Consider the following 23047-nt stretch of genomic DNA (forward strand, 5'->3'; position numbering starts at 1 on the left):
CCACATGGGAAGGAGCAAACAATTTTTATCATCCCAATTTAAATTGCTTCAGGATGAGCAATATTGGGAAGGGTGGACTATCATGCCCTCACATAAACGTTCCCTATTAAATATTAACAAAATCAATTATAAATGCGAATCAATACTAGACAGTCGTTAAGAAGGCAGGTGATCCACAATTAGATATTATAATAAAGTGATTGCTTTTATAGCTGTGATTTCTCAAAACAAAGAATAAATAATAATTAATCAACTAAAAGTCAAGAGGGGCCCAAACGGTTATGACCCTCGAAGGAAAGAGGTATAATAAGAAGATAAATCAAAGGGAAGGAAGGACAATTCAGCAGATATGATCATTTATTTTCCTACATGGACTATGAACTACTTTAAAAAATTATACATTGAGTATGAATTGCTTTAACAAAAATATTTCAAGACCTTTATACAAAAGAAATAGATACAAATTACAGCAGATATTCAAAAATAAGTTTATATTTTGATAAAATATTATAAATTTTAAATCTGAAATGTATATCCAAAAGTATAGTATGAGGATAAACTAATATTTGCAAGACCTATTGTGAGAGTGGGATATTTATTTAAAGCAAAAATAAGGAGATTCTAGAACAGGACATTACATTTCTCCTGAGTTAATATCAATGTTGAATGGAAAGTTTGCTCATTCCTAGTCCAAATTCCAACTCAATAATAAGAAACTTAAAAGGTTATAGAAGTTACAAGCATAACAAAAATTATGTTTTTTACAAGAAATGATATTATATACTGAATTCAAGAAGTTGAAGAAAGCAAAAAGACCTTACTTGATATCATATTTAACAGGCTCTAATCCTCTTGCACGCAGATCTGCATCCTTGTTGTCAAAAAATCCTTCTGGAAGAGACCCTTTCATTTGATTCGCTTCTGATTCTTCTGTTAGATTGGAAGCATGCACTGGATGAACAGATGGAAAATTTTCAATTTCTTTTTCATTCATTTCTGACACATCTGAAGGATGTTTCTTCTCCTTCGTTGAGACAATTGTTGTCTTAGATGGAACTGTTTCTGAAGTCATTTTCTTCAAATTCTTTGCCAAGGTAGTAGAATTGCTAGCCTCTTCCTGTGATTCTGTAGTTGCCAAAATCCTGTTGTCAGTCTTAATATCTCCGGTATATGTAGAACCTGGCAGACTTTCAAACTATCAAAGCCCAATACAGGATATAAAAATATGACTTTATAAATACAGTTTCTGAAGTCAGAATAATTCTCAAAAGAGCAATAGGATAATTTTAAAATACTTGCAAATGTTTCATTCATTTTGAGGAAAGTACTATGGCTAGAATATACTTTAACCAAAAGATTTTAAAAGTTTTCAGTTCTACAAAGTAAAATCCAAAAGAATGACAAACCAAGATAAGTGTAACATATTCTACTGAATATTATCTCTTCTGAAGTTCAGAAACCAACCAAAACTGAAGATAACAAAAATGCCCGAAGAAAAAGACAGCTACCAAACATAGAAGTAATATATTTTACAGTACTCAATGCATCAGAGTACAGTAAAGCATTATAGGTTATAGTTCTGTAAACAAACAAGTTATTATTATAGATATAGACAGACTGATACAATCAGTTATGATTCTAACCCATGCTTGAAAACTATATCGTGTTGTGTAAAAACTGCTGCATATGTCATCAGTCATACAGTGCAACAAGTTATTAAAACTAGTATAGATATTTTTATTTTATGCATCTATCTAAAGAAATTTCAATTGAAACTATTTTATTTACCTTAGAATTATTTTATTTTAGTTTATATTTAAATTTTAAATTGCTTATCATTACTAAGAAAATTATTGAATATAAAAATTTATAAAATATATATTTTTTAAAAAGAATATTGTAATTATGAAATGGTAGTTTTTTTTAAATATCTTTATTTTTATTTTATATTTATATATCTATCTAAAACTTATAATTTTGATGAGGGTATATATTGTTTTATATGGTGTTTATTTAAAAAAGATTAAGTTTATAATTAATATTAATATTTTGACATGTGAATGGTAGTCAAATTTAAGCTAAGAGGTAGAAGTTAACATTAACACACTCATGCCATTATACTTCACCCCTTGCTACCATTGTAGAATGCCTCTTGGTATTAAATAGTAAGCATTGTCAACATAGAAAATCATAAAAAGCTATGAAAGCAAGTTGCTCACCTCGATTTTGACGTTTGGCATCAGGTTCATCAAAAAAGCTGGTAGGAAGAGATGATGCTGGCCGAGTCTGTGCAGGAACAGAGGACGACAGCTGAATCTCAGTATTGCCAGCATCAGTTTTTGTGGATTTTGAATTATTGACAGTTTTAGATTTTGCAGCACGGGCTTTAATGTCTTCCACAGCCTGCAATGTGTACAACACGTTCTATCAGCTCACCTGCACATGAAGGTAAAAAGTTCACAACCTTACTGATTAAACATTATTAAAAAGTTCACAACCTTACTGATTAAACATTATCTCATGAAACACCGATTGGTGACAGTCTTTTATACACATTACATACCCAGGCTCCAAAAGAACAGATATAATAAAAGTTCTTAACTTGCATCTACAATAATTAAATAACGAATCTAATGCTATTCACAAGAAACCATTTTTCATTACACTAAACTAATTGGCAATTAAAATCAATAATCCTTCATCATGGTTGCCTTGACCATATCACCCATTTAAATTTGTGTTAATCCATCAAGGCCCTTAGTAGATTGGATTCTTTTGCTTCTCAAGGTTTTGTTTTTTAAGCTCAAGCTAACAAGCATTACATCACCCTTGTGAATATTAAAAATAATGGTTTAATATCATTCCAAGGAAAAAAGAACAGATTATAGACTCATTATATTATTCGAGAGACAACAGATTCAGTTTATATATTCACAATTTTTCGCTCTCATCATAGTTGACCGCTTAGAGAAGGGCTTACCAGGGCCTATTTAACTAGCACCTGCAATGTCGATAAATGCAGTTGGGTCTCTTGGATGTGTGCTAATTTCAAACTGAAAAAGTTTCACAAACTGAATAAATATTTTCCATCATGAGTCAACATGCAGGAATTCATTTTTAGACTTCTACGCCACCAGGATATCCTACTGATTAGGTCAGAATAACATGCGTTTTCTTCATAAAAACTGTATTCACCTGATAAGTGAAAACAATATTGCAAGTGCAATGAAATATTTTATGAAAAATGTATAGAACAGAATGAAAAACCGTTTTAAGAATAGAAAACCACCTGCTTGGATTTTTAACCTCTTCTGCACCCACCACTTGCTATCAACAACTATGAAAATATAAATAACAAAGAAAGCCTTTTGAAAAAGAATAATAAGAAGGCTTACCAAAAGAGCTGAGACCATCAACATGTATATGTTCTCAGTAATTCTTCTATCTATTGTCCAAAATTACTAAACAAGCAAATCATTTTATTGATTTATTGAAAGACATTGTGCAATATAAAAAAGAATCGTTCATCAAAAATATAGAATGAATAAAATCGGAGAAGTCTCAAATAAATTTAAATGTCATTGACAATAGAATAAAACCCTTGTCACCTCATTCAAGCATTAGGGTAAAAAGCAAGACAGTATGCTGGTGATACCCAGAGCAAAATCTGTGTTCCCCCTTAAGAGATTTTCATAAAACTGAATTTTGACAATGCTTCTCAAGGAAACCGAGATTATACAGGTGGGGATTTGCTCTTTGAGATGCAGACAGTACATTAGTCTATAAAGTATCTGTAATGTACCATATATTGTGTTCATTTATATATTTTATATATATATTTGTTCATTTTATGAATTACTTTAATCATTTCAATACATTATTATATTATTGAAAAGATTATTATTATTATTCCCAAACTAATGTTAAAGAATTATCCACAATTTATTATTAACTAAATATATATTGCAAATTTACAAAGTTTATAATTAATATTGTATTACTTACAAATTTATCCAAAATTTATTAACTAATATCCTTGTTTATTTGTTACCAATGTCCATGTTTGTTACTAATGTTCTTATTAATATTCTTGCACCAATCTGTATTTAGAAGGAATAGACGTGACCCATAAATCTTAGTGAGGCACGTAATAGGATCGGGTCCCTTTGGGAGTAGGCACAGCCAGTCGATCATAAATACCAATGACACCCTCTCCTACGTAGGCAAGATGGAACACATGGAAAGAAAATAAGAGGAATACGGGAGAGAAGGTGATTGGAAGATGGGCAGAGAAAAAGGTAGTCTGCAGGTAGTCTGCAGTCATACTGCCCAGGAAACATTAAGGTACGAGTATAAGGGTGAATTCATACGTTGGTGTTTCACATTATTAATACAACTTGATTTTGGTTAATGCAATTAATACTACTAATATAAAATTGATATGGTTAATACAATAATACAGTTAGTATATTACAATATGATAATATAATAAGGTGCTGCTAATATAATGTGATACACAGTTAATATTATTAATGTGATACAAGATAATGATACTAGAATCTGATACAATATGGTTAAATAGTATCAATGCAATACAATATTGAAATGACATATAATAAAATATAAATAAAATAAAATAGTGACTAACAATAAAACACAATACAATATTCTTAATGACACTGTGAAAATCAATCTGAGGAATGGGCTTGGCAAATATCAATTACTATCATAATTTGTACATTTAATCATTGATTGGAATTGTGATAGGGGGAGCTGCTGTACAGGAACTGTTGTACAAGGGCACCCTACATGATAGTGGGAACTGTTGTACGAGGGCACCCTACATGACAAGGGGAACTGCTGTACAAGGGTACCCTACATGATCATATGAGTAGGGGAACTTCTTTTGACCTTTTCACACATCGCTCCATTGCAAACGGGGACCCCCTCTTCTAGCTCTCCGCGTCCTATTAGTTTAAGGTTTTGGCAGCTTGGCTAGCAATTTTGAGCTTTCATGCCCGAATCTCAAGTTTTGAAATGTGATCATGCCTAATTACTATTAGGGTTTTGAAATTTTGTATAGGATCAAGTGCGTAGAAATGTTAGATGTTGTAGAGATCCTAAATTTTGTCCAAGTGTACACCCCCTTTGAGTGTAGAGGAGTTTTAAATGTTCAAGTCGGTAATATTTTGGTCTTTGAGAGTTTCAAGGTCCTTTAGGGGTTGTTTTCCCGCTCCTGGGAGGTTATCCAAGTTAAATTCGCACTCTATACCAATGAAATTCCTTTTGTCTGGCTCAAATTTTGGTGAATTTGCTTAAATCCGATGCGTTTTATTGAAAATTTGATGTCTCCATATGGTTTTGAGTGGTTAAATCGTAAAATTCTTGATTAAAATCCATGTTTTAAGGGTCTAAACATGAAAATTCCTGATGGGAGGTGCTTTTCTCCCATATTTCCGATGACCCATGATTTTCTCCCACTCAAAATCCTGATCGAAAAAGAATTTCCACTAGATTTCTGATGGACCCCATTTTTCCCCCATTTAGATTCCTGATGCAGGGCGATTCCACCAGGGAGGATAAACATTTTTCCCCTACAGTGCAGATGACTTTGAAATTCATGTTCCTGATGCAGATCGATTTTCCACCAAGGCAATTAATGATCAAATTTTGAGAAGTTTTATGCAGATAACTATTCCTGATTTAGGCCAAATTTTCCCAAGGTAGTTTTAATGAGATTTTGATCTGGATGACTATCCAAATAGGGGTCCATTTTCCCCCAAGATGATTTTTGAGACTTAAGTAATGAAAATGAATCGAATTTTGACTCCAGATGGATGGCAATTTTCCCTTGGAGACATTTTTGTGCAAATGTGATGAATTTTGATTGGGATTTTTATCCCAAAGTGGGGCGATTTTTCCCTAGAGAGCAATTTTAACATTTTTAATAAGTTTCATTTGGATTTTTTAATCCAAATGTGGAGCGATTTTCCCCCAGGGGTCAAAAGTTGAATAAATTTTGAAAATTTTAAATAAATGGGCCCCAAATTTAATTGTTTTGCAAATATTAACAATTATTTAAAAATAAAAAACAATTATTAAATGACTTGCAATAATAACTAATTATAAAGCACTTTCTAGAAGCAAGTCGATTTTCCCAGGCAAGTTATAAAAGCAAAGTTTTATCCCACATTGCTTGTGTGGTGAAAACTCAAGGGGAAAACAAATTTAAAAGTGGGTGGTCGGCATTAAAATATTATTACGTTTGCTGAGTGTTGTGTCTAAGTGGGTTGATTTTGATGACTTTTCCAGCTAGGCGATTTTTTTGTGAAGCATCATTGTGACACCATTGCAGCTAAAGTTTGCAAATTCAAGATCATTTTCTGCCCAATCAGACCAGGGTGATATTTTTTGAAGGCCATTGGAGCAAGTTTGGAGGAAGCCATTTTTATGACATTTTAAGGTCATTTCCTGGCTTTATCATCGTTGTTTGAGGTGTGGGTAAGTCTGAAATCTCATTTTTCAGACTTGTCTTCAAACTGATTTTCTTTTATCAGCCCTCCATTCTTGCCTGGATTTGATTGTTTTGACCTTAGGAAGATAGTTTTTATCATACATTTGTATTCTACATGGCTGCAACATTGTTTAAGTGATCGATTTTAGGTGTTGCAGGCTGTCTTCAGACTTATTGGCAGCCATTAGTGAGCTCGGAAAGGTGTCTAAAGACATTTTTTAAGTGAAAATCAGACTTTTCACATCTTTACTAAGACATTTCCAGATTTGGTATACTCCTTTGAACCTTAATTTTGATAAATTTTCTGAGTACACTAATGTCTTCAGACTTAGTTAAGTATGAAAATGATGATTTCTTGAGGTTTTGTGAGGGTTTTGACCCTATTCTTATCAATTTATGTTCTATTTTCAGAATTCCTTAGAAATGTAGATAAAATTCCTGATTTCCATTCCTACAAAAAGTCTAAATAATTAAAAATCAGAACTTATCTAATTCTGAAAATAGCAATCAGGAAGATTTTCCTAAGTTATTGACTTCCAGCTTCATACAGGTACAATGTCAAAATCCAGAATTGGAGTTCGGAAGGAGCAATTGAAGATTGTCCAAGAGGGATTCTATCCAGAATCCAAATTGTCATCTAGATGGAAGGGGATCATAGACATGAACATGCACTTCTTGAATATGGAGCGGATGCGGCAAAGGATGTACGGAACAAGGAACTAGATTCCCTCTCCTACCTATGTGAATATCACGAGGAGTGGTATCTGTTGACGTGTTTTTTATGACAGCGTTCAACACAGAATAAAGTCACCAACGGTCACCTTATCCTCTCTTGATCAAGATTAGTCTGTATGCTAGGATTTCTTAAAGTTCAAACAACTAATTCCAAGGTTCCTTTAGTGCATGGACGTGACTAAGATGTTTGATGGGTTTGCTGATAACCCAAGGGGCCTTACGCGTGTTCAATTGGAGAAGACTTATGTAAGCTCAAGGATTTTTGTACGGATGATTTGCAATGAAAGTTCTGGTTTTGGATCTTTTGGGTTTTGAATTATGCCGAAAGGAAATACGAATAGGGTAGAGAAAATCTATGCTAAAACTAACTTAATCCTAAGAACAAGAGATGGGATTGCTTATGCAAAATCAAACCACTCTTCGTTTCGCCAGCAAAGCACAACTACACGAAGGCAGTGCAATCTTCAAAGGGTGCGTGGAGGCTTTTCAAATCATCAATACAGACAATCGGATCAAACAATCTCTACTGATGACCAAAGTTAAACGCACACACATCAACAAGCTCAGGCTAACTTTGCACAGCATACAACAATCAACTGCAAACCAATAGTATGAGCTCGGATTCTGCAACAAGTTCTCCTATCAAATCCAGTTCTTCTAACAACTCATAAGCAAATCTAATCTAATTGAAGAGAGCAAGACCATGCAGATTGCCAAAGTAGAACAAGAATACACCATCAAATTGAACAATGCATTAAGTTGGCTACTTCACAATCCTGATGCAACAATCTCAAACAATAATCTCTCCTCCCTTACAAATGAGGGGGTCACCCCCTTATATAGGCCTCAAGCCATGATTACATGCAAAACCCTAGTTAGGGTTTGCCCTAAACATTCCCCACTCAAGGTGCAACAAGGTGGGAATCGACAATTAATAACCCATTATGCCTATGTACAATTAATTTAAAGAGCCTAAAATAGTGCCCACTAGCACATTAAATGTGCCCCATGATGTTGATTATGCTCAGAATATAACCGACATAAATGCCCATCATTCTCCTTGTGACGGCGACATGCAAGAAGATTCCTTATCTGATGGTGACATGCATTGACTGGACCCACGCTTAGTCAAAATTCCTTCAACAATAAGTACGCCACTACTATTCAACCAAAAGACTTTCGTCCAAAAATGCACGAACATTATCCCGTTCATTTATGGCGTACGCAATGAATCTGTCAACGACAACCTCCAGTTCTCCGATGGAGACACTTGGCACATTTTCAATGTTGAACTCCATCAAGGCAATTTCTTCCTCGCTCTTGGAAAAGAAGCTTTCCCACTCCGCCATGACTTCCTTCGTCTTCTTCATCATACCGGAGAATGAAGAAACATTTGCAAAATGTTCCTTAGGGAATGAACCTACGAAGAAGAAATCATGCAACTAAGATTTCAGGGAGTTCACAGTTATTCCTTCATCATTGAGTTTCTTTGCAAATAATGCTTCTATCGCACTAAGGATTTCCTCCTGTACCCCTTGTTGTGACCATTTCACACATCGCCCCATTAGGATGGGACCCCCTCTTTTTCTTGGGTTTTGCTTTCCCTTAGCTAGGTTTTTTCTCTGCTTGCTAAGTGTTTTGAGTGAGTGAGTGGTCGCTTGGGCTGGGTAGATTAGGGTTTCGTTCAAAGCTGAGTGAAGCCTGGGTTTAGTAAGTCATTTGTTGTCTGCCTTGAGCCCTAGGGTTGTCTTAGAAAGGTTTTACCTTTCAGGAGAATGAAGAGGGATAGATCGGGCGAAAGAGATGAAAGGTCTCAGGTCAGGGTAGGTCAGAGTCATGTTTTCCTCCAGGTCAGAGTCGATTAAGCAAAGTCAGTGGCCAAGGGGAGATTCAGGAGGCGATTTCAAGAATTGATGAGCCAATTCCCTTGATGATGATTGAAGAAGTATTGAAAAGTTATATCCTAGACAAGAAAAGGAGGTTTGAGGTATAAAATGAGCCAAAACCATGAAATTCGCTCCTAACCCTTCCAAAGGGTCCAGGGCGAAATTCATACTCCTCTGCTCTGCTCCTTGTCTTGACCAAGTTTGAAACTGTTATTGCATGGGATGGAGGACTAGGATGCATTTTTTGCATAGGAAGAAAGTTTGAAACGACAAAAAGATGAAAATTATGCCTGGAGGAGGAAATTCGCTCATGACCCTTCCAAAGGGTCTAGGGCGAAATCCTCATCTAGCCCTCTGTTTTTGCCCAAGGCATTGGAAAGGTCTTGTTTCAAAGTGGCAAGTAGACATCATGGTGATAAAGAGAGGTGAATTTAACCAAGTTTGAAGGTGAATTGAGTAGGAAAGAGGTATGAAATCAACCTAAAACATGAATTTCGCTCCTGACCCTTCCAACGGGTCTAGAGCGAAATTCTTTGAAGTCACCTTTTTTCTCCTTGTTTGCACTGGAAACCTTGATTCCTTGGACATGGTAAGGGCGAATAGACACATTCCAGCCCTAGGAAGTGATTGAAGATGTTTGAAAATATGGTTTTTGACCTAAGGGTCCAGAGCGAAATCCACTTTTCCTCCACTTTGCTCAAGGATATGACCAAAGTTGTTGACTTTTGAGGCATAGTTGACACGGTTTTGAAAGGAGGTGTAAGACTTTGAAATGGTGAAAATCAACCTGGGAGGAGAATTTCGCTCCTCACCCTTCCAAAGGGTCCAGAGCGAAATCCTCCATTTAGCCTTCTTTTTGGCCTTAAGGCCTAGTTTAACCTTGCCTGGTGCCAGTTGGATGGTGGATTGACTTGATTGGGATGGAAGGAAGATTCTTCATCCCCTTGTTAAGACCAAATTCTTAGTTTCTAAGGCAAGTATGGAAGTGTTAGACATGTTTTGTGCCTTAAGGGAGTGATTAAAGATGGACGGGATGAAGAATCTTAGCTTAATCATGAATTTCGCTCCTGACCCTTCCAAAGGGTCCAGAGCGAAATTCTTGAAAACACTCATTTTCTCCTTAGATAAGGTCAGGATCTTGGTGGAGATGCAAGGAGAGTGGTCTATATTTGCCTCCCAAAGAAGATTGGAGTTTGAAAGATGAACAATCAAGCCCAGAACATGATTTTCGCAAAAAGAGGTTGGGCCAAGCTTAACTTTGATGGAGCCTCCCGTGGGAATCCAGGTCCTGCAGGTATTGGATGTTGTCTGCATGATGAGGTTGGCAGGGAACTGGTTAAGTTAGCCAAACCTATAGGGTTTGAATCCAATAACAAAGCTGAAATCCTAGCCTTAATTGAAGGTCTCCTCCTATGTCAAAATAGGGGTATTCGCAAACTCGCCATTGAAGGAGACTCGGCCATTATTATCAATGGCCTTAGAAAAGGTTCTCTGCATGATTGGAAGTTGAATGCGCTCTTGTCTAGAGCTCTCGGTCTCCTTAGAGATTTCAAGAAAACGACCTTCAACCATATCTTTAGAGAAGGTAACTCTAGGGCAGATGAATTAGCTAATGCAGGAGCTAACGGGCGGGTCATTAGTTAAGAGGGAACCCTCCTACTCTGTATTAGTTGATGGGTTGGAAATCCTTGGCTTCTGGTCTTAATTAGCTTGGCTTAGGGTTCCCCCAGGGTCTTTTTCTTGATTGTGGCATCCCCCTCCCTCTAAAGATGGGTAGTCTCTTCAGCCTTTGGGGGCTTATCCTAGATCGAAGGTGGTAGGATGAGTTCCAAGCATCACTCTTTGCTTGGGTAGCTAAGCGAGCCTCTTTCAATCTTTCATATTATATTTGTGGATCTCTGGACATTTTCAAGGAATGCTAATTTTCATATATTTTCTTCTCAAGATCTTATCTCAGAGCCTTATAAGATTTTACGTCTATTGGTATACATATGCATATATGGATATGTATATTTATACAAACATACATATATATAGATATATATATATGTGCATGGATGTATATGTATTAATATTCATATAGACATATTGTACACCAATAGGAATAAAAGATTATAGTGCTTTAAGAGTTAGAATTATTTTTTTTTGTAGAAATGATTTTGGCCATATTTATCTTTGGCTTTTCGCCATATTTGTAGGGGTAGCCACTATTTTTTCAAGACATCTTTTGTCAGCAATATCCCTCGATTGGAGCCAACTTGGCGGCACACTTGTAATGTTGATTTGACTTCCCTTACTGCGATAGCCAGCAATTGCTAAGTAACCCGCTCATTTAGAGGTGGCGGTATGTATTACCTTAACCCTGGAGATTGCTTCAATTGCATCTTGACCCTTCGTCCTCTGACATCCTTTAGTGATTATCAACCCTCTTCGTGCATGATGAGTTGTATTTCTCGGTGCCTTTTAATTCTAGCTTTATTTAAGTAATGACTTGTTTGAGTTCTTGGCTATCTGAAATTCTTGAAGCTCCTATGGATACTCCGCTAAGATTAATAGGGCTCAAGCGGCAAATGGCTTTTGTAGGAGAAATTAAGGAGGAAAGATTGAAAGGCATCCTAGTCTTTCCGAATCCCCTGGTCATCAGGGCGGTCATGAAAAGCCTCAGGGATGATTACATTTTGAATGAAGACCGCAGCAAAGCCAATTCAAACATTGTCGCAATGTTCTTGGCAGTGGCCATGCATTTTGAGAGTGACAGGAATGTGGTAATGAAACTTTGTACCCGAACCAGACCAAGGTACCTAGTCTTTGATTACTCATGTGTGTGCAAATGCATTCATTCTGGCTCATGAGGACATTGCAACCCTTAGAATCCATCGTGACTAGCTACTTGATTTATCCTAACTTCATAAGCATCCTGGATAGAGCCTCATTGCCAATCAGAAGTCTATAGCCCCAACGAGGTTATCGTTGTAATCTCACAAATATTGCTCCACTGCCAGCCAGGCGTCTATAGCCCCAATGGACTTACTCGCATGTTCCCATAGCCCAAACATTCTAATATTTTTTCATTTCATCTTTCTCTTTTCTCTTGAATTTTCTCTTTTCGTTCTCATATCTTCCACACTTGCAGTTTGGCACGTAAGCAATGAAGCTCACTTGGGTTTGAGAATTACAGTGGCGCTGAAGCAGGATTTTAGATTTTTCACTGGCCACAACTTCACCTAAGAAACCACAATGACTAAGAGCAAACAATTAAGTGTGTAAAATATAGTAATCGAAAGATGTCGATATCCAGACACAATAAGTGATTTTCTTCCAAGTCAAGTACAAGTCCTAACCAAATGACGAAGCTAGAGAGGAACAACCTTGGATTCAAAAGCACTTCATGAATAGATACCTAAGAAATGGACCGAACATAAGATCCAAAATCTTACTAGCATGCGAGAAGACAACACAACACCCACCTCACAAATAGAGGTTCCCACTTAGGACACCTAATCTAAGCAAAACGACTAACTAAAGCAAACTAAACGACTTGAGCCACTAAAGGATCTTGAGTCAGATGACCCAAGGCAAATTAACAACCTAGCTCAACAAAACCTCTAAGCTATGCAGGAAAAGAAAACCTACTCCAACTATATACAAAACTCCTAGAACGAGCACAACTCAAAGAAATGACATGTATATGACCTTGCATGGTTTCTCGGGATATGCAACAGGAGCATGGCAATGGTGATGGTTCTCAAACGAGCAAATTCATCCTTGAATATGGAAATGTAAGCTCTCACAATGCAAGTCTCATATTCAATCAAAACTCTATTCAAAATGATCAATTGGGGTAATTCATTAGGTCCATGATCTACCCAAATGCAAGTTGTTTTCCCAAAACCCCCATAATCAAAATCATAAAAACTTTCAAAGCTAGGATTAAGGAAAGAGACAACCTGGGGATTTTCATGCTCAGGTAGGAATTCTCGCTCGGCATTCATCAGTTCCTCATCAAACAAGAGACTGGCAGTTACATCAGGAGGTCGCCATTGGTGATGGATCATTCCACTTGCATTTTTGATATGCAAATCTTCACTCACTGGTTCTCCTTGCGTCCTAAGGACTGGAAGTAGCGCAACCTCGAATTGCTCATCACTCTTCAATTCCATGGTAACAACAGGTTCAATATCTTGCACAAACCACGCATCTTTATGAAACTCCATAAGCATGTCCTCAAAAATGAGATTCTCCTTGATAAGTTGATCTTCAAAAATTTCCTCAATTCACTTCTAGTATATGATCTCAAGTGGTAGCGTCCCATTGAATTGTTCATCATCCTCTGGATCTATCTCAATAATGTTGGAGGTCTCTTCCTTCTTGATGGCTTGACATTCTTCATTCAAGTCTTCTTCTTGCAAAACTAAATGCTCATCCATACTATCTCCTTGCAACCCATTCAACAATACCTCGGGAGGTCGAAGTTGGTGATGAATCATGCCATTCACAGTAACTTGCTTGTCCTGGAACAATGTCAGCAATGACTCCTCTTGTACTTTTTCCTTAAGACCTTTCAGCGCCCCCTCGAATTGTTCTTCATATCTGGGCTCACTTGTGATAACTTGTAGTTCTTCGCTCAATATTTCCGTATGATTTTTCTCTCCTTCACGACTGCTACTTGAAACTTCTTGCATTTCCTTCTCAATAATCTCCTCTTGTATCGAGAGTGATAAATCATCAAGGAACTCTACCTTTTGCAATGGATGCGAATCATTATCTTCCTTGATTGTCGGACTAACATCTTGATCATCACTTGTCACTGTTTCTTCAACTTGGATATTTTCCTCCTCAACAGACTCCTCCTTTGGTGCAAGATATGGAAAGTTATCCACTGCAATGCATGGATCATTGGGTGGACTTGTATCATCGACTTGCAAATAGCTTCCTTCACTATCGGATGATGTAGCGATGCCTTGTGTTTGTGTTCTTCTATACTCTATTTCTGCAAGGTATGCACTCCAAGATCTATCCACAATACACTCTTCTCTCGATGGGATTGGCAATCCGAATTGGCATCTAACTTGGTTGATAGCTTCTTCACATATTAAACAAGTGAATTCTGAGTGAGGTGCATTGTGAATCCGACACCAACAGGGAAGCAACACGCCTTCAAATTGTACATTACCCATCTCAATCTGTTCCTGAACTCTCAACTTGAATCTTGAGAAAGAATCATTTCCATGGATATCATCATTAGGCATTATGCACAACTCTGGCTTGAGAGCATCCCAAAAGAAGATCTTTCCTTGTAGAACCAATTCTATCCTTGACAAGAATGTCAAGCAATGCATTTCATCATGTTCATTCGTCTCATGGATTCTACATTGTCCCGGCCTTACAAACTCTGACAAGCTACGCGGATGCAGCTGCGCATTCAATCTCCACCAAAGTTGAAGGATATCAACTTCCTGCTCATTTTGGTGACGCCACTCCATTTTCTAATTTTTTATTTTTTGAAATTTTTCACCTTTTTGGGATTTTTGACATAAGAGAGATCTATAAAATCTCGAATTCAACTTGAAAGCTCATTTTGGTTCCAGCCTCCTTTGCAAATCCACTTGATAATCCAACAATCACCTTTAATTGTTCATGCATGTATTCGCTGTCAGCCCTCCTTCTAGCGCCAATTCTGTTGATGTGTTTTTTATGCACATGTGAACACAGAATAAAAATACCAAGGTATCTTATCCTCTCTTGAACAAAGTCTCTCATATGCTATGCTTCGCGATCAAATGAGACAACTCCAAGGTTGCGAAATGTCAGGTCTTGACGTGTGGATAAGTTCAGTGGTTTGATGTGATAATGCTGGAATCACAAGGGGACTTACGTTGTACATGAATGCACAATCTTATCATGGATCAGGATAGGTATGCCGATAACTTAGGATTTGGCAATGAAGCTCCAGACTTAATTCTTACTAAAAAAATGAGCAAAAGGAATAGGGTTCAGGAAATCTATTCTAAACCTAAGAATGTAGGAAATGATGAATGGATTTAGTGGAATCAAACCAGGCAAGGTCTCACAATCAGGTATTGACACAAGCTTAGTGCAATCGTCTAAGGTATACTTAAAGATTTTCAGGCTATCACCATCAAACATTGACACCATCCAAGTTGATGCTTGTCAACGGACGCGTAATAGTTGAAGTTATGCTTACTCAAATTCCAACTGACCACACAAGGCGCACTTACTAGCAGCAAGAGGCTAGTGGTATGGATTAAGGATTCCACACAAATGAATTCAACAAATCTTCCACTGAATCTAACATACATGAAAATAAATTCTAATATAAATTCAAATCTAACTTGGAGGAATTGAGAACCATGAATTCAAAGACAACATTTGAAGAGCAAAATCACCAACAATTGAACAAATGATTAGGATTCAAATAGTTGCAGCATATACCAACAATTCTACAAAAAATTTCCCTTACAAATGAGAGACAATGAGGTTTATATAGAGCCTCAAAGAAATGAAAGGCCCAGATTGATTTGAGATCAACGGCCAAGATTACAAGATAAAACCCTAATTAGGGTTTGTACAACCACCATTACATTGGCCAATAAGAAATGAGGGTAGGTAAGATAAATAATATTTGATGAACGAGTGGTGACTAGGATGCCACCTCAGCTTGCCTTATACACTTAACCAATTTACCTTGTACATTCTTCATCTTCACAATGTTTGGAACCCCTTATGACACTTTACATTCCATCCTTATGTTAAGGAATTCCATGAATTGTTCCCTCCTTATGTTTGGAAAATTTCCCAATCTTGGAATCTTGAAATATTTCCTTCCTTGACGCACTTTGATATTGGAATTCCTTGATGTAGTTCTGAATTTCTTGATGTAAAATCCCTTGTGTTCATTTCTTGAACTTGCTTTCCTTCATTTGTTCACCATCAAAGTGAAGTCTTCTTCATGATTGATCTAGTCCTTACCTTCGCCTTCTGGAATCTCTATCCGGAAATCCCCATCTAATCTTTGAAGTATTGATCTTCCTTATCCTCATTGCATGCATCCTCCTTCACTTCAAGCCTTGATCATCGTACTTCCTTTCCTCGTAACAGTCCTGCAAAACAAATAAACATTGAATCAAACACTAGTATGATAAACTAAACTTCAACCTTGGTGGGAAATTCATCCGCATATGGACTGATCATTCCTCAAAACCATCCGCATTATCCTTGTCCAATCTTCACTTGGTGTAAATTTGATGCCTATCTGGATAACTTCCTTCCTTTGTAATTCCGCCCTGCAGTGGAAATCTAACCCTCATCCGGACTCATTGTCCTTGAAAATCTTGTGTTGACTGGATCACCATTCCATGGAGTGGAAATCCGGACACCATCAGGTCTTTGTTCCTGACATTTGTCCCAACATGTGATAGGTAATCTTAGAAAATTGTAACACCAATTCTGGAAAATATGAAGGTCCGGATTAAAGTATGGAAGATTTTCCTTAAGAAAAACTGATTTTCAGACTTAGGATAAGTTTGATCATAATTGCTAAGTCTGAAGACACCCATGTAAACTCAGAAAATCAAGTATTTGGAGCCCAAAAATGAATGTCCAGGTCTGGAAATATCACTTGGAGGTCTGAAAACACTCAGAAAGTGACTGATTTTTAATATCAAAGTTGTAATAAAAGTCTGATTTTCTAAGGACAAAGTCTGAATACGCCCTCCAATGTCTGAAAATACTCAGAAAATGGAGTATTGAAGTCTGATTTTCTGATTCTTAAGTCTGAATACACCCTCTGAAAGTCTGAAAATGGCTCCAAAAAGTCTGAAGACACACTGAAAATGATGAATATCAATGGCTGGAAGTGGTCACAGCCATGTCACATGCTTGCATTTGAATTATTTTGGCCTTCAAAACTCAGAAATGGTCACATCTGGGCACAACTATGTGGCTGGAAATGAAGTTTCAGTCTGAAGACAACCTGGTATACTCAGAAAAATGTCAAAAATGGTGCTCGGAAGTATACCACAATTCTGAAAATGCTTGGAAAAGGGTGTGGAAAAGTCTGATTTTTAGTTCTTAAAGTCTGAAGACACCCTTCCAAGGTCCAACAATGGCTGCCCAATGTCTGAAGTCTGAAGACAACCTGCAACTTTAATAAATCAGTCATTTAAACTTGTCGCAGTCATAGGAAACACTTGTATTTGATGAATTTCACCTTCCCAAAGTGAAGTTTGTCAAATCTGGGCACAAACAAAGGGCTGGTAAAAAATATCTAAGTCTGAAGACAAATCTGAAAATGGAGTTTCAGACTTAGATCAACAATGGAAGCTCCACCAAATGCCCAAAAAACTCATAAGAAATGACGCCCAAGTAAAATTTTCCAAGTTAGCAACTGGCTGGAAATGAAAATCAGTCTGAAGACAACCTGCAACTATGGAGTTTCAGACTGTAACAACAATGGCAGCCCTTGAAAATGCACTGAAAACTCCTCCAAACAGCCCTTAACCAAAATCGCCTTAGTGTGGATGAGCTGGGCAATGAAAAATAATTCTGAAAATGTGTTCCCAGCCAACAATGGAAGTCAAATCACTCCTAGCAATGGCGCCCAGCGAGGTCTGAAAATAACGGCAGCCACCAAGCATGAAGAAAATCACCCCAAACAACGGCACAAAGCTCTCCACAATAAAAATCGAAATTTTCCCAGCTATGGCGCCAATGTCAAAATTCTAAAAAATGTCTTCAATGGCAACTTGGATCTGCAACAATGTAGGTTGGAACAGCCAAGCTGGAAAAAATGGAGAAGGAAAGAATCCTCTACCCAACACTTCACTTCAGTACTTTGCCAAAATTCGCCAATAAGGGAGAAAAATCACCTTTCATGGAGACACCTGGCAGATTTAACAATAAAATAATGTTGGAGACTCCTCTCATATACTTGCTTTCATCTTTCACTTTCACCACACAAGCAATGTGGGATAAAACACTTGTATAAATACTTGCTTGGTGAAACCCTAACTTGCTTCTAGAAGGTTCAAACATTTAATAACTATTGCAAATTATTAAATTTTGCTTTTAAATTTTAAATAATCATTAATAATTATTTAAAAGCAATTAAATGGGGCTTTATTTATTACAATATTACAAATTAAATCCAAAATAAACCTCCAAGGGAAAATCGATATAGGTTGGGATTGAAAAATCCCTTCAAAAATCATTAAAATGCCAAAATTTACCCCATAAGGGAAAATTCGACCCATGCTTGGATAAAAATCCATGCTCAATTTCATCAAAATGCACACAAAAAACCTCCCAGGGGAAAATCGATGTGAGTTTGGACAAAAATCCAAACAAAAATGCACTCAATTCGCAAAAAATCACCCTCAGGGGAAATTCGATATGTGTTTGGACAAAAATCCACACTTAAAACTCACTTAGCTTGGAAAAATATCTCCCTAGTGGAAATTCGACCTTAGTCTGGATGAAATTCCGGCTCAAAACTCTTCATAATGTTCCCAGTGGAAAATCTATTCCTGTCTGGATGAAAATCCGGACAAAAATCCTTACAAAAATGCTCAAGGGAAAATCGACCTTTGTCTGGATGAAAATCCGGACAAAAATCCTCACTTAGTTGTCACAAAATCTTGGTGGAAAATCGACCCAGGCATGGAATTATCCTCGCACTCCAGTCCGCACTCCCAGGGGAAATTCGATGGCAATCTGGGTAAATCCTGACACTTAGCCAAATTTTAACACTTCCAAGGGAAATTTGACCCAAGTGTGGATAAACAGTGGGGGAAATTAGTAGCCAGTATGGATTTCAGGGGAAACCCATGTGTAGTATGGATTTTGAGTGGGGGAATGGATTGGGTAGTCTGGAATGTGAGGGGAAAAACACCTCTAGCATGGATTTTGACCCTTTAACCCTTGGAATAAGGATTTCCCTTAGAATTTTATCATTTTAACCACTCAAGATCACTCAGCGACTTTAAATTTAACTAGACTTAGACTAATTTTCCAAAAATATGAGCAAAACGCTAGGAAAATATTGGAATAAAGTGTGAAACCAACTTAAATATTACCTTAGGAGCGAGAAAACAACTCCAAAAGTTCTGTGAATATCTTGGCACTTTAAAATCACTTGATGTGCGTGTTTAAAAACACGTTAACATTCAAAAAAGGTTTACACTTAGCAAAACTTAGGATCATTAAAATATCAACTTTTGCAACTTGATCCTATCACTTCAAAAAAAACCCTAGACAACACTAGGCAAACACTAGGAAACTAGGCAAAACTTCTACTCTAAAAAGCGAAAAGTGGGGGTCCCCATTTGCAATGGGGCGATGTGTGAAGACGTCACAACACCACGCAAGGCAAGTTTACAATTAGCAAACTGCTAGTAGTATGGATATGTAAATTTTATCATTAATCATCCACAAGATCTTTCATTCAATTAACCAACATTAAAACAAATGAGAAGTAGAGACCATGCAACATGTTGAATAAACATGAGGAATTCACCATAACTTCAATGAAGAGCAATATGTCTTTTGCAACAAGATCTTGACAACAATCTTTACCTTCTCTCCTAATCTACTTCTACTCTTGCAACTATTCTTCTACTCTTCTAACAATAACCTTTACAAATGAGAGAGCTGAGCTCTTTTATATAAGTCCCATTACAATGAATGGCTGAGATTGCTTCACAATTGATGGCCAAGATTACAAGATAACACCATTACATTGGCCAATGAGAGATGATGATAGGTAGGATATATAATATTTGATGTAGCACCACGTGTCACTTATTCCATCCTTGATTGAATGTTGACTCATAACCCCTTCGATTGAACGAATGGTGACTGAGATGCCACCTCATCTTGCCTTGTAGACTTGATAAACTCTTGAACATTCTTCGTGGTGCTTGGAATTCCTTGTGATAATTTGCATTTCATCCTTATGTTAGGGAATTCCTTGAACAATTTCCTCTTTAATGTTCTATAAATTTGAGATACCTGTTGTGACCATTTCACACATCGCCCCATTAGAATGGGGACCCCCTCTTTTTGCCTTAGGTTTTGTTTTCTCTTTGCTTGTTTTTCTCTCTGCTTTTAGGGTTTTGAGTGAGTGAGTGGTCTGCCTGGGCTGGCTAGATTAGGGCTAAACCTTGGAAGCTCGTTTTAGGGTTTCTTTCAAGCTAAGTCTAGTCTTGTTTAGGGAGGTTGTTAGTCATCTGCCTGAAGCCTCAAGATTGCCAGAATGAAGCATGCCTTTCAAGAGAGTCAAGTTGGTTAGATCAAGGAACGGGGAGAATAGGTCTCAGGTCAGGTCTAGATTGAAAGGGAGTTTTTCTTGTCAAGGTTCTGTTTGTTTCCCTGTCTAAGTCAGTTGAGCAGAGCCAGTGAAGAAAAGGAGTTGGTTTGATTAAGTCTGATGGAGGATGAAGCAAATCAAGGTAACATCTAGCCTGGAGATGTCAAAATCGCTCCTGACCCTTCCAAAGGGTCCAGGGCGAAAATCCTTGTAGACCTCCTTTTCTTCTCATTTTTGACTGAATGATGCTTTCTAAGGCATGTTTGGAGGTGAATTGATATGTTCTTGCCTAAAGATGGATTTGATTGTTTTTTGAAGAGCAAGACAATGCCTGAAAGAGGATTTTCGCTCCTGACCCTTCCAAAGGGTCCAGAGCGAATTTCATCCTAAACACTATTTTTTGCCTTGGATAGACTTGCAATCCTGTTCCTAGCCTAGAAAATGATCTAACTTTGCCTTGTGAGGTGGTTTGAAACTTGAAGACTGAGCAATTTGGCCTGGAATGGAGATTTCGCTCCTGACCCTTCCAAAGGGTCCAGAGCGAAAATCTTATTAGAGCTTATTTTTCACTAACTTTGGCTAAGTTTTGATGTGCAGGGTATCTTGGAGGGAGGATTGGACGAACCTGTCACATTTGAAGATTTGGAAGCTTGCAAAATGAAAGATTTTGGACAAGAAGGGAAATTTCGCTCCTGACCATTCCAGAGGGTCCAGAGCGAAATTCCCAAAAGCTCTTATCATGCAGGGTAGAAGGTCAAGTTTTGGGCATGAATGAAACGAGAATAACTTGCTTTTGCCTCCTAAAGATGTTTTAACTTGGAAAATGAAGGATTTTGCCCAAAAGGAGAATTTTCGCTCCTGACCCTTCCAGAGGGTCCAGGGCGAAAATTCCTCAATCACCTATTTTTCTTGCAAAATCAAGTCACTCTTTGGTTTTTATGGTTTGGATGAGAGAGGAATAGTGTTTTCTTCTTTGAGAAGTGAATTCAACTTGAACTGATGATGGAATAGGCCTAAAACCTAAAAATCGCTCCTGACCCTTCCAAAGGGTCCAGGGCGAAAATCTCTATAGGAGACATTTCTTGCTCAGTTTGGTCGAATTGAAGCGTCAAAGGCATGATGAAAGGAAGAATGAGCATGTTGAGAACCTTGGGCATGTTTAAAAATGAAGAAAATGAAGGATTTTGGCCAGGAAAGGCAATTTCGCTCCTAACCCTTCCAAATGGTCCAGATCGAAATTCCTTATAAACACATTTTTAGCCTTTCTTGGATATGAAACCTTAATCCTAGCATGATGAAACATGAAATCCCACTTGGCAAAGAAGTTTTAAGGTGAAAAAATGAAGATTTTTGGTCAAGATTGTAATTTTCGCTCCTGACCCTTCCAGAGGGTCCAGAGCGAATTTCCTCAAAATCACCTTTTGATATCAAATTTTGCTAAGCCAAGTATGGGATAAGGTGAAGCACAGAAAGAATTGTCCCTAGGAGTAAATTGAGATTGCAAGAAATCACCAAAAAGTGAAGGAATTGAGCCAAATGGTGAATTTCGCTCCTGACCCTTCCAAAGGGTCCAGAGCGAAATTCCTAAAAACACCTATTTCCTTGCAAGGTCAAAGCAACTTTTTAGTTTTTATGGCTTGAATGGGTGTGAGGAAGAGTGTTTTGCATTTTGAAGATAATTGAGATTGTCAAGAGGAAGCAATCAAGCCTAGAACATGATTTTCGCTCCTGACCCTTCCAAAGGGTCCAAAGCGAAAATCTCCAAAACTATCCTTTCTTCCAAAGTTTGGGCAAAGTTAAGCTTAGGCAGGGGTGTGAGAAGACATTTGAATTGCCTTGAAGTGGAATTGGAATGCTAAGAATGCAAATTTTGAAGCCAAGAGGGAAATTCGCCCCTGACCCTTCCAGAGGGTCCAAGGCAAAATTTCCAAATCCTCCTATTTTCCTTGCAGTTCAAGATTAGATTTTGGTTTTCAGGACTCAAAGAGGAGTAAGAAATGATGTTCTATGCCTTGGAAATGATTTGAAGTTGAAAGGATGAAGGAATTGCCCTAAAACCTAAAAATCGCTCCTGACCCTTCCAAAGGGTCCAAGGCGAAAATCCTAAAACCAACATGTTCCTTTCAAGTTTGTGTAAGGCAAGACTAGACCAAGGTAGAAAAGGCCTTTGAGACCACTTGTGAGTAGATGTTTGTTTCAAAATTTGATGACTCTAGGTCAGAGAAGGAAAATCACTCCTGACCCTTCCAGAGGGTCCAGGGCGAAAATCTCAAAATCCCCTATTTTGCCTTGCAAGAACAAACCAAGCTTGGGTGGAGTGAATGAAGAAGACCATTGCCTAGCTTTGAGTGAAGGATTCAAGACAAAATGATGAAGGAGTAAGCCTAAGCAAGAAAAATCGCTCCTGACCCTTCCAAAGGGTCCAGGGCGAAAAACACTAAAAGTCACCTTTTTCTCCCAAATTTGAGTGAGACTAAGCCTGGACTACAAGGAAAGAACCTATTTGGAATACCTTGAAGAGGTTTTGGACCTTCAAAAATGAGAATTTTGAGCTCGGGAGAGAATTTCACTCCTGACCCTTCCAGA

General features: G+C 37.5%; 1 protein-coding gene across 2 annotated transcripts in view; it reads right to left on the reverse strand.

Annotated features, from left to right (window-relative positions):
* Nucleotides 1–801: 801 nt before the first annotated feature.
* LOC131855914 (protein ABA AND ROS SENSITIVE 1-like) overlaps nt 802–23047 on the reverse strand; it is a 50545-nt gene continuing 28299 nt past the window's right edge. The window contains exons 3-4 of one of the 2 annotated variants that reach the window (XM_059209068.1): nt 2220–2403; nt 802–1179 (exon numbers count right to left, since the gene is read on the reverse strand). In XM_059209068.1, the coding sequence (XP_059065051.1) occupies nt 818–1179; nt 2220–2403 (546 nt within the window). In that variant the 3' untranslated portion in view covers nt 802–817. The remainder of the gene's footprint in view (nt 1180–2219; nt 2404–23047) is intronic. The other variant, XM_059209069.1, reaches the window with a different exon arrangement.

Source organism: Cryptomeria japonica, chromosome 7 (assembly GCF_030272615.1).
Source record: "Cryptomeria japonica chromosome 7, Sugi_1.0, whole genome shotgun sequence".
NCBI classification, from domain to species: domain Eukaryota; kingdom Viridiplantae; phylum Streptophyta; class Pinopsida; order Cupressales; family Cupressaceae; genus Cryptomeria; species Cryptomeria japonica.